At 53.5% G+C, this 12210-nt stretch overlaps 1 protein-coding gene across 1 annotated transcript; it reads left to right on the top strand.

Moving 5' to 3' along the window:
* The first annotated feature begins 715 nt into the window (after positions 1-715).
* POP4 (POP4 homolog, ribonuclease P/MRP subunit) lies at positions 716-11691 on the top strand. The gene is made up of 7 exons (XM_040976498.1): positions 716-902; positions 3395-3447; positions 5260-5483; positions 6798-6875; positions 7047-7108; positions 8558-8659; positions 10136-11691. Exons 1-7 carry the CDS (start codon positions 896-898, stop codon positions 10270-10272), a joined length of 663 nt encoding a protein of 220 aa, XP_040832432.1. The 5' UTR covers positions 716-895; the 3' UTR covers positions 10273-11691.
* Positions 11692-12210: the final 519 nt, after the last annotated feature.

Raw genomic sequence — 12210 nt, 5'->3', positions numbered from 1 at the left:
GGATCCCGGGCGAGTTCAAGGCAGGACTTTAGCCATTAGGCTATGCCGCCGGGCCCAATGGTGATTTTAAAATAATAAAATTAGGCTTATACTTGGTAGTTCAGGCTCAGCCCCCCAAAGCACTTTCTTGAATACACTCCCGCAGATTCCTATGGGGCATCTCGCTGGTTGAACCTGACAGTTGATGATGCCAGTTACCCACACACAAAGTGAACGCATTGAGGCAGTCTGCTGAGCCGCAGGACCACCACTCCACTCCAGGCCTTGCCTTTTTAAGAGTTAAATGGCACTCGGTCTCCACCGAGAAGAAACCCTAAAGGCAGGGACACACTCCCGGCCATTCCTACCCTGCCTGCGCCTTTCCCACAGCCATGTAACCAATTCTGGGCCTTCTCTCTGACAGACCTCAAGAACGCTTCCTGAGGTCCTACAAGGGCGGAAAGCGGGGAGCGGCGGGTCCCCACAAGACCGGAACCGTGGCCGCCGGCACAGCAGCGGGCAGCGACCCCACAGCGCCTCTCCCAAGGACACCTTCCCTCTGGTCCTCCTCAGGGCGGCTTGTCGCACTTGACCAGCCACCCGCCCTCAGCCCACCGCCACTGCCCGGCCCGCTGCCAGCGCCAGCGCCGCACTCAGTCCGCGCTGGAGCGCATGCGCCTCGCGCTAGGCGCGCGTCGTGACGTCACCGCGAGCGCCATCTCCAAACCATAACCCCGCTGGCTGTAGGAGTGAGTGTAGACGTTCGCGTGTCGGGTCGTGTGGACTTGGGTGCAAAGGAGCCGTGTACCCCACGAGGGAGGCTGCGGCGAAAAAGAGCTGCCGACCAACGTGGGGGAAAGGGGCGGATGTGACACCCGTCGTTGACGTCATCAGAGCGCACCGGAAGGGCCGCAGAATGAAGAGTAAGCGAGCTCGGGGGTCGAGGGTTGAGGGCCGGGAGCCGGGAGCCGTGCAGGGCCGGGACTTGTGCCGCCTGTGGCCGCAGGGGACGGGGAGCAGCTCTTCGCTCCACCCGGCGGTCGTCGGCATCCCGGAACGCGCGTGACCGGGGCCCGGGTGCTGCTCCCCGAGGGGCTGGTGCTGTCCCGACTCCCGGTCCGTGCGAACAACTTAGCAGCATTGTCAGAGCTTCCCGGCTTTTAAAAAAAGATTTATTTGTATTGGAAAGTCAGATTTACAGAGAGGAAGATCTTCCATCTGGTTCACTCCCCACAGCTGAGCCGATCCGAAGCCAGGAGCCTCCTCCGGGTCTCCCACGCGGGTGCAGGGTCCCAAGGCTTTGGGCTGCCCTCGACTGCTTTCCCAGGCCACAAGCAGGGAGCTGGAAGGGAAGTGTGGCTGCCAGGATTAGAACCAGCACCCACATGGGATCTCGGTGCTGTGTGCAAGGGGAGGACTTAACGGCTAGGCTATGCCGCCGGGCCCAGTTCTGTTTTTCGTATACACAAATAGGAATACCTTGTTTAGAGGCTAGTACAGAGTATAGTGTGACCATCCATGCATAGTTGTTGCGTTTTTCTTTTTTTAAGGATTTATTTTATTTTTATTGGAAAGTCAAATACACAGAGAGTAAGAGACACAGAGAGGAAGATCTTCCATCAGCTGATTCACTCCCCAAGTGGCCGCAATGGTTGGAGCTGAGCTGATCCAAAGCTAGGTGCCAGAAGCATCTTCTGGGTCTCCCACACGGGTGCAGGGTCCCAAGGCTTTGGGCTGCGCTCGACTGCTTTCCCAGGCCACAGACAGAGAGCTGGATGGGAAGCAGGGCAGCTGGGACATGAATCTATGCCTATATGGGATCCTGGTGCCTGCACGGTGAGGCTACTGCGCTGGGCTAGGCTGTCGCACCGGGACCCCATGCTTAGTTTTTAATCATATGCCTGGCAGGTAGCTAGTGTTCAACAAGGGTTAGATGAGTAGCATTACAGAAAGGATTCCAGATCCGAAGCTACATTGCTCTGACTGGCAGTCACACGTGGGGAGACCATGCTAGGTTGCTGCCTGCTTTGTAATCCCCATCTTGCAGCTGAAGAGTGAGACTATGAAACCCAGAGCCCCTGGGTGTGCTTGGTCAGACGTGCGGGCTGGACGCGTGAGAGCGCAGATGGGATTTGTAAAGCAGTGAAGCAGGTTTTCTTGTCTTTGGATCTTGCAGCCCCACTTTTGTCGCCTCCTTACCATTCACACAGTATCGTTGCCAAGCCACAGTTTTCTTTCTGTCTTAGACCAAGTGAGTAAGAAACAAGAGGATGTATGCTTTCAGAAACTGAAAACACACTGATTAATAATGAATTTTGAGACTGAAGAAAGACCTGCTGCATTTTACCAATTCAGGACACCATCAATTTCAGGACATACATTTCTACATTGTTACTAAAATGTGAAAACTGTTGTTTAAACATCTTACGTTCAATGAAATACAAGGTTTCCAGCATGTATCCTAGGCAGCTATAGCACATAGCTTTATTTTTTTTAAGATTTATTTTTAATTAGAAAGGCATATATACAGAGAGGAGGAGAAACAGAAATATCTTTCATTCACTGATTCACTTCGCAAGTGGCTGCAATGACTGGGGCTGCGTTGATCCAAAGCCAGGAGCCAGGAGTTTCTTCTAGGTCTCCCACACAGGTGCAGCGTCCCAAAGCCTTAGGCCATCCTCTGCTGCTTTCCCAGGCCACAAGCAGGGAGCTGGATGGGAAGTGGGGCTTCCGGGACATGAACTGGCACCCATACGGGATCCTGGCACGTACAAGACAAAGACTTTAGGCTAGCACGCTGGGCCCACACATAATTTTAAATGAGCCACTCCATTAGCAACTTTCAAGCTTAGGGTTTTGGCACTTTATGATCCACACACCTGCAGTAGCATCTTCAGACTCCTTAGAAATGCATAATTTGGGGATGGGCACCCAAAATCCACACTTTAGTAGGAACCCAAAGTTCTTTTGCCCTTAAAATTTAGAAGCACTCTTTGGGGGAAAAAAAAAACTAATTTATTTATTTGAAAGTTACAAGAGAGAGAAAACACAGAGAAAGATTGTTCCCCCTCCCCAGGTGGTCGCAAGAACCAGGACTGCTGCGGGCTGAGGAACCAGGAACGTCACTCAGATTTCCCTAGACACGTGGCCGTCTTCCACCATTTTTCCCTTAGTGGGAGCTGGGTAGGAAGTGGAGCAGTATATGGCAGCACTTGTATAGGATGCCAGTGTCATAGGTGGCAGCCTCACCCAGTGCACCACAACCCCGGCTTCCTGGGAGGCGCCCTTGAAACCACAGCCTTGGGTCTTCTAGGGTACCGCGTGACGCCTTGGTGCTTTGCACTTCCTGCCTAGGTGAACACGGCTGTGTCCCGGATCTCATAACCACACCTTTTTTTATTCTTTTCTCCTGCAGATATAATCTACCATGGCCTACCTCAGAAAGAGGAGAAAGAAGGGGACGTTGAGGTAAGGATGTGGACTGGAGGTGTGGGAGCATCCTGGGAGGTGATGGCAAGGGTCACTCCATTGGGTTCCGGAGCAGCTGTCCTCTCCCACATCCTTGCAGCTGACACTCCAGGCGTGGCCAGACTGTGTTGTTCTGGGGACCTGCCTCACTTAACAGCCTCCTTTCCCTAGTGCCAAAGTCAGGTTTGATAACCTGGGAGGCACTTCATGATCTGTGCCGTCTCCCAGGCCCAGCTGAGACCTGCCCTGGGGAGCCCTTGTTTGCCCTTGTTACGCAAAGTCCTATTCCCTAAGTGGAATTTGCAGCTTGCATCCTGAGGCTGCAGCATCCTTTGTCGCTTGCACAGAATTTCCACCTGTGGCTCAGAGAGTCTGAATGAGCAGCAGACCTTTCTGTGGCTGCCCCTTGAGAGGGACTCCTGATATACTAAGAAGAGTCAGCCATTTGCCTTCCAGTAGTGATCGTGTTGATGGCGCAGGAACTAGTCTTTCGCATGTAAAGTTAAGCTGGAACAGACACAGTTGCTGTGCCTACTGTGAGCTGCCCTGAGGATTCCTGCCTCCCTTGGGGGGCGAGGGGAGGAAAGTGCTCCGTACACAGTACCCAGGGACGGCTTGCTCTCAGACTGTGTACACAGCCTGGATGGTGTAAACAGGCCTGGGAAAGGCCCCAGCTAGGCGGCAGGCCTCTGCAAGGAGCAGGACCAGGGCTGTGGGAGCAGCAGATTGCTGGAACTCCAGCTTAACGGCCAGTGATGCCAGTGGGGTACAGGACTCACTCACTGTTAGTTATTTAAAAGAATGTAAGAGTTCTAGTTTTAGGTTATACGATATTAAGATACTTTACGCGCAGCTAATTCTCGCAACCTGGTTCTTTACCGTGAGCTGAAAACACCAGACGCAATGAGGTATCTTAGGAGGTTTATTCCAGTAGGGCAGGAACAAGGTGGAGGTAGTGGAGGTCAGGAGGAGAAAAGAGGCAGAAGGAAACACCTGGGGCCTTTTATGCAGGTAGGCCCAGGCCCGGAAGGTGTAAGGGGGGGCGGGGATTGTGGGGGTTTGAGGGCAGGCCTCAGGGGATTAGTGCCTGCAGGTAAATGCCTGGGGATGATTGGTGAGTGGGCGGGGTTAGGGAATGGGCTGGGGGTTTGGGGGTGGGATTCTCAGGTGGAATGCCAGGTTACATCTGATTTGTGGATGGCTGGACTGGCGCGAATCCCGTGAGCTGTGAGGAAGAAGAAATGGCGCAGGGTCCAGGGTGGGATATTGGAATAAGTCCTTACACTCACAATCATGGCAGAGTGTCCCAAGTCCTCTCAGAATCTGTGCCCATTCACTCCGTGGTGCTGCCCAGAACACAGGCCAAGGGGCACCTGATGGCTCCTGCCTGTGGGCTGTGGGCACAGAGTCAAACCAGGGCCACAGGACTGGCAACTCACAGCCAGCAGGCCCCAGTGGCAGCATGAGCTTGGCCTAGTCGGGAGCACCGGCTTCCTGCTGTTCACACTGGTATGAGGCGTCACACCCCTCACGGCTGAGGCAAGCCTCCCAGGTCTGCTTCCAAATGTAAACAATTGTTATCCTCGTCAGAGAAACCTCAGAGGAGCAAGACAGGAAGTTGGTCCTTATGTGGCCAACAGTCATTGAATAGACATAGAGATGTGACAGCTTGGCAGTTGTGAATGGCAAACACTTGGCAGAGAGTTGATGTGAGTGTCGGAGGGTAGGCAGATGGGTTAGCTCAGGCAGCCCACCTTCTGTGTACCTGGGGTCCTGAGGGTCCCACACTAGAACAGCCTCATCTCCATGCAGCACCTGGGAGCCCAGCGGGCCGAGGCTTTCGTGAAGGCCTTCCTGAAGCGGAGCACGCCTGGCATGAGCCAGCAGGCCCGGGAGAACCAGCTGCATCGCAAGGCCGTGGTCCTGGAGTACTTCACCCGCTGGAAGAAAAAGGACAAGAAGAAGAAATCCAAAGGCCTGTCTGCCAGGCAGAGGAGGGATCTGCGGCTCTTTGACATCAAGCCAGAGCAGCAGAGGTAAGCCCAGCCTTTCTGCGGGCAGTGCCCACTGCTGGGCCCAGTGTTCAGGAGGAGAGCCAGATTCCCGAGCAGGCAACCTTTCTGTCGTCTGCCACAAGGGGGCAGCCTTCCTTTACCAATTTGAATTTTGGGTCAGCCTTGTCATAACAAGGCTTGGTGAGAGGCAGCGCTTACTGCTTGGCTCTGTCCTAGGCATAACTAACAGACCAGTGCCATAAGTGAGTCTGTTGCCCATGGCAACAGGATGTTTGTCTCTCAGCTTTCTTAGAAAAAAGGAACTGATGTTTCTTAATATATAACTCTTAGGAGCTTTTAATAGCACCGGACAGAATTACCCACTGGAATTTTATTGCCAGAGAAAGATGATGCCTACACACGTGGGAAGCTTCTGAAAGGGCTGCCTCGTGTCTTCCTCCCTCTGGCCCACATCCCGCCTCTCCTGGCTGCAGTGCTGAGTTTGCGTGTCTCAGGACCGTGTGTAGCCTTTGCTCAGAGATCTAGAGCCAGATGGCCTCCCCAGAAAATTCAGAGTATGCCGTCTGCCCATGACCAGTCCGACAAAGTCATGTGGGCTCCCTTTGGGGAAGGGGCCGCCGCCTGCCCTCGCCTCCCTGAGGTCCTCACACCCAGAGCTCACTGTGGGCTTGAGCTCTGATTCTCACTTCTCTGACCTGTGGCTTCACGTTAGTGGGCTTGCTGGCAGACAAGGTGAGAGCCTCAGAGGGAAGCCTCCAGGGCCCTCCCACCAGCTCATTCGGCCTCCAGACAGACCTGCTCCGCGATGCAGGTACCTGCATGAAAACTAGCAGTGCCTGTTCACTGACGGCTTACTCGGGTCCACTTCACGGGCCTGAACACTTGAAATAACAGTGATGGAAGCATGGCTGAAGTTTATTCCTCGTGATACGAAGTCCAGTGAACTCCACCTTGAGCTGCTGTGGCAGCAGGCCCACAGCCGTCAGCAACCCAAGCATCACCTCATTTCATGGTCCTCATGGTCTAAGATGTCTGCTTGAGTTCCAGCCATTGTGGTTGCATCCAGCCTTCAGGAAGGATAGGGGTGTGAGGCAGGGCAAAGAGCCATGCCTTGCTTTCCTTGGTCGTAAGAAGCTTAGTCTCAGGAAATTTTCCCCGTAAGCAGAAGTGAAGCTGCTTGCTTCAGTCAGACAGTAAACTGTGGAACTGAGGTTGGCACCCAACCCCAGAGGATCCCAGGCCACTGCTGATGGCACCAAACCAAGCTTTGTGCTGTTTGAGTGTTAGAATCCCGCGTTCACAATGCCTGACTGCCTGTTTCTGGCCTTCTCACAGGTACAGTCTCTTTCTCCCTCTACATGAGCTCTGGAAGCAGTATATCCGGGACCTGTGCAACGGTCTCAAGCCAGACACGTGAGTCGTTTCTGAAGCTTGCTCGTTGGGACACATCTTAGTCTTAGATCTTGTAAACACAGCCGTGGGGCTGAGGAATCGTATTGCCTAGCTGCAGAAATGTGTAGGCTCATTTGTTGCTCTCAGATTCCTTATCGTGCTGTGAACTAGGGACTTATGTTTGCTTTGTAGGCAGCCCCAGATGATTCAAGCCAAGCTGTTAAAGGCAGATCTTCATGGAGCTATTATTTCAGGTAATTTACCTAAGAGCACATGGCCGTCCAGATGCTGCCGCTATCATTCAATGGCAGCGCAATGCTTGGGTTGCATTGCGAAGCGTGTTGCAGGCCGCGGGCTCCTGGAGACGTTCCCACATCCCAGCAGCGAGGGCTGGAGCTGAGGACAGCTGCTTTAGCTGGTCAGACTGCTTGTTGGATGGAAGCCGAATGGCCTCTCTGTACCTTCACATAGGGTCTCCGTGGGTGCCCACACGGACCAGCAGCTGCTGACTCTCACCCTGAACATACAGAGGCCCTTTCATCCGGTGCCATGCTTTCGCCTGTCAGCAGTGACTGGCAGCTCCCAAGTTGAGATGTGCGTGCTAGACCTTCCCTAAACTCCCCCTGCACTCACATGTGCGTGGGCATCAGACTCAGTTGCTCCCTTGGCTCTCCCACCTCCTGGTGGTACCCATGTTTACCCTGCCTGCATGAGCCACAAGGCTGGGAAGCGTGACAGCGTCTTCCTTCCTGACCCCAGCTCTGGTCCCTGGGCACCTGAATACAAAGCCCTAGCATCTCTAGATGCCCACAGACGCCCCTGACCCTACCCTGGCTCACACACCAGTCCTGTCCCTACGGAAGAAATCAGGCCATGCCCTTCCTCCCTTTGAACTTCCTGACAACTGCCCCATGTAAAATTCTGGCTGCTTCCTGTGGTTTAGAAGGCCCCAGTGCCATGGCTCCTCCATGCTTCTCGCGGCAGGCTGGGCCCTGCCCCAGGGCCTGTGTCTACTCCATGGATTCCTCCTCAGATGTTGCTCTTCCCAAGGACATGCCCATCCTAAAGGCTATTGCCTCTGCACACTCCCCTATCCCTGTCTTCTTCTTGACACTTACTACAACTGTCCATGGTGTCCTGCACACCCCTTGCTGCCCGCATCAGCAGTCTACTCCGTGAGAGCAGGCTCCCAGACTGCCACATTTGGGGTTGTGGCCAAGCACCCAGGATGTACTCAGGGCATGTCTTGACAATGTACAGGCAATGTACAGCTGAGGGCCTGCTGCCTGTGCTGGGGCCCACTTCTCATCACTGCAGCCGGGTAACTATGGCAGGACAGGGAGTGTGTCATGGATGGTGCTCGTGCAGACTCTGTAAGTGACACTTGCATTCTTCAGCACAGCCAGATGGCCCTGAGGGTGTTGGGTACAGCCCTGACCTCCAGGCTGCGGAATCCTTCCCAGTGGCTGGGGAATCCTTCCCAATGGCTGGGGACTGTCAGCTCTGAGAGCACATGAAGTCAGGCCAAGCCAGAGGCGGCAACATGGGGCAAGGGGTTGGGCAGCTAGGGTCTCGCCCGGTGTGGCCCCTTCCCCAGCTAGGGAGCCTCTGCCCTCTGAGGCTCACCACGTGGCACCAGCACCCTGAACCAAGGTTCTGCCGGCACCAGGGACCTGAGCCTTGCACTGTCTTTTTCTTTTCAGTCACAAAATCCAAATGCCCCTCCTATGTGGGCGTCACAGGAATCCTTCTACAGGAAACAAAGCATGTCTTCAAGATTATCACCAAGGAAGATCACCTGAAAGGTAGGGACACTGTGTGAGGGCAGGGGGGCAGAGCTCGCAGCTGCTTCCTGCCGCTTCCCTGAGGGCTCTAAGAACGAGTTGGGTTTGCTGAGTAGCAGCATCACAGCAGCATCACAGCCTGCAGAGCCATTCTCTCACCCATGGCTTTCCCCAGAGGCAGCAGTGTGCACAGCTAGGAGCCCAGCCAGAGAAAGAACTGCCTGCCTGTACCCTGAGTGGCCTGGGTATATCTGGGATCCTGTCTGAGCAAAGCCCGCTGCCCCCAGGAGAGCCCGAGCCCCAGCAGCTGTGCCCTGGGTGGTGACACTGGAGGTCTGCTGGTGGCCAGCAGTGCTCTGACAGACACACGGTGGTCTCCGTATTCTCACACAAGGCCAGAGAATTCCCACAATGGCTGCAGGGGTTTTTTGGTTTTTGTTTGTTTGTTTGTTTGTTAGCTTTAATTTTAGAGTATGATTTTGCTTACTGCTTCTGTCCATGTCCCTAGATGTTCTTTGCTTCAGGAAATGGTGTCAGAGTTCCTCCTGTCCCACTAAGCCCAGGCTATAAGCACAGCTAAAGGTTACATGAAAAAACCTGCTTGCAGAACATCCTGGCAAGTTCCAGTGCTGGAACTTTGGTTCATAGCCTTTGGCTCTGAAAACGAGGCTGAGATATATCTGGAACATGGGTAGTCACAGACAGTCCTGTGGTGCTACTTTTGGGTTGGGTTTCCTCGTTTCTTATTATCTTACTTCTTAATATAAGTGTTTTATGAATAATACAAGGAGTCTTCCGTTATCTTTCAAATCCCCCCCCCCCCATTTTCACTTTACTTGGAAAAGCGAGAACCTCCACCAACTGCTTCAACCACACAGAACCCAGTCTGGGTCTCCCACTTGCGTGGTTGGGGCCCCTGTGCTTGAACCATCACTGCTGCCTTCCACAATGCTCGTTAGCAGGAACCTGGATTGGAAGCAGAGCCAGAACTCAAGTCCAGGCACTTCATTGTTGACTCTGGGAGCCAAAAATGCCATCTTAACCACTACACCAAACGCCCTTATAGGATCTTTCTCTTATTTGAAAGAGCTACAGAGAGACAGGGAGAGAGAGCGCTTTCATCCGCTGATTTGCTCCCTAGATGGCCACAACGACTAGCCCTCACCATGCCAAAGCCAGGAGCTTCTTGCAGATCTCCCAGATGGGTGGCAGCGGCCCAAGCACTTGGGCCATCCTCCACTGCTTTTCCTCAGCTGTTAGCGGGGAGCTGGATTAGCTGGATTGGGAGTGGAGCAGCCAGGGCCCACACGGGACACTGACATGGCACACAATGGCTTTGTCTGTTGCACCATGACTCTGCCCCCTCCCCCTCCCCCGACACACTGTCTTTAATTCTTCCGTGAACTTTTTTTGAAATACCTGCCTATTTTACATAAAGGTAAACAGGGTTTCTTCCACCTCTCATTTTTTTTCTTTTTTTTTTCTTTTGTTTTCCAGTTATCCCCAAGCTAAACTGTGTATTCACTGTGGAAATAGATGATTTTATTTCCTACATTTACGGGAGCAAATTCCAGCTGCGGTCAAGTGAGCGGTCTGCAAAGAAGTTCAAAGCGAAGGGAACTATTGACCTGTGAGCGCCGTGCTGCCTGTAGCAGCTGAGAACCGGAAACGCCCCAAACGCCCACCTTCCAGTCAGGATACGACCCTGTCCCGCTTGCGGAAATGAGAGTTAAGGACATTTAGTTAAACGATGGGGGACGCCACGCAGAGTATGGAGGGAGAAAGGGAATGGAGGAATTCCTGTTTCTAGGTGGTCTCCATTCTGCATTGTCCCCATGGAGAGTGAAGACTGACTGACTGGAAGCCTGGGGTTCTTAGGGTCCTTATACTTCATATTGCCCTGTGTCTTATGGAGAGTCAGTTGTTTCATAGTGAAACATTCACGTTGACATAAACAGACTGGAAGTAAACAAGTCTCCTTGCTATTCTCAACTCCAGCCTGGAAGGGAAGAGAACCCAAAGTTGCCACCGGAATGGTGCTTTTTGCCATGTCTGGAATCACCTCCCACCAGGCACCGTGTGTCAGGGTGGCTGCGCATGTCTGACATACTTCTCCAAACCCTTCCTGCTCCTGAGCTCTCGACCTAGTTAGCCACAGTTTACTTTGCTGTTTCAGAAACGGATTAGAGGCTAGGTGGCTTGGGCTTGGTCACCTCAGGAATTCGAGCCGAGATGGGCCAAATAGACAAGGTGCCAGGTCTAGTTTGTGCTCATCACTGGTTGTTCTGCTACAGGCAGAAGGAGCAAAACCCCAGAGGTGGGCCGCCTGTAAGAAAGCCGGGTGCTGCAGCCCTTCACAGGGTGGCTTGCTAGGAGAGCCACAGTCCCCCGGAGTAGCACTTTTTCACATCTTGGTTCTGTGTGGCTTTTTCAGTCTTGCTCTAGCTCCGTGTACCAATGTGTCTGTAAGGCTGGTAGACGAGGCCCTTTAGTTCAGGATCAACGTGAAAACAGGTCAGGGACGGAATGAGGTCTTTGGGTGAACCACAGTGGTCAGAAACATGGCTCAGAAGGGCCACTGGCCCTTACCTTTGAGAAACAGGTGTTTGCCAGTCCTGCAGGCACGGCTTCTCTCACAAGCTTTTCCTCATAATGCAAGAAGCAGTGATGCCAGAGGCTTTGCAGTCCCAGCATCTCTCGCTCAGGTTCCCCACTGAAGAGGACACACTGGGCAGAGAAGGGATGGGACAGCCCTGATGTTTTTGTTGGCAGGAGAGCAGGGAGGCCCAGCTGTACCGCTGTACTTCCTCAGGGCCCAGTGTGTACCTGGAGGGTTGCCCTGCCTCCATCTGTGCATGGTGTCAGCTGCTCCCCGGGTGTCCCCAAGGCAACTCGGTGCTGCCCCGACTTAGCACACAGGCATTGCTACTGGGGTGCAGGTGGAGCTCAGACTTCAGCATCACCTGGGACATGATCTCGTGGTTCAACAACTGCACTGTGGAGTGAGGCCCTCATTTTGCCAGATACAGACTGCAGGCACTGTCTTCCCAAGGCCTCACAGACTGATGTGTACATGGGGTTGAACCAATAGTCTGGCTCCAGAGCTGTGCTTTTAACAGCAGGGTGGCAGCAAGTAAGAGAAGGAGTGTTGTGCAGTACATCATGTGGTCCCTTTAGTACCTGGCCTCCTGCTAAGGAAGTCTCGGTCTGCTGTGGAAAGTGGCTTCCATTCTAGCTGTCTTGAGCAGGCCCCATTCGTAGCAACGAAAGTGCTCTAACTTCCCAAACCACGCTGCCTTCCCATACCCTGCCGTGTTAAAAGCACCCCATGTTGTATAAACATGCATTTGCTTTCCAGAGAAGTTGTTGGTACCACTTGCAATGTGAAATCTGCTTTTCATCTGGCCCAGGCGCAAGGCTCTATGTGAGCACTATTTCCTGTGTAGATCTGTAGGGAACTTGGTGAGAATACCAGCCTGCCGCCAAGCTGCTGCTGTGGCATATCTGTTTCTAGGACATCCCATTGTTCCATGCACCCTCCCCCGAGGCCTCCAGGTCTGTGCAAAGGAAGG

This window comes from Ochotona curzoniae, unplaced genomic scaffold, assembly GCF_017591425.1.
Source record: "Ochotona curzoniae isolate NIBS_2020 unplaced genomic scaffold, NIBS_Ocur_1.0 contig_2699, whole genome shotgun sequence".
NCBI lineage: Eukaryota > Metazoa > Chordata > Mammalia > Lagomorpha > Ochotonidae > Ochotona > Ochotona curzoniae.
Note: the sequence above shows the minus strand (reverse complement) of the source record. Positions and strands in the feature narration are given on the sequence as shown.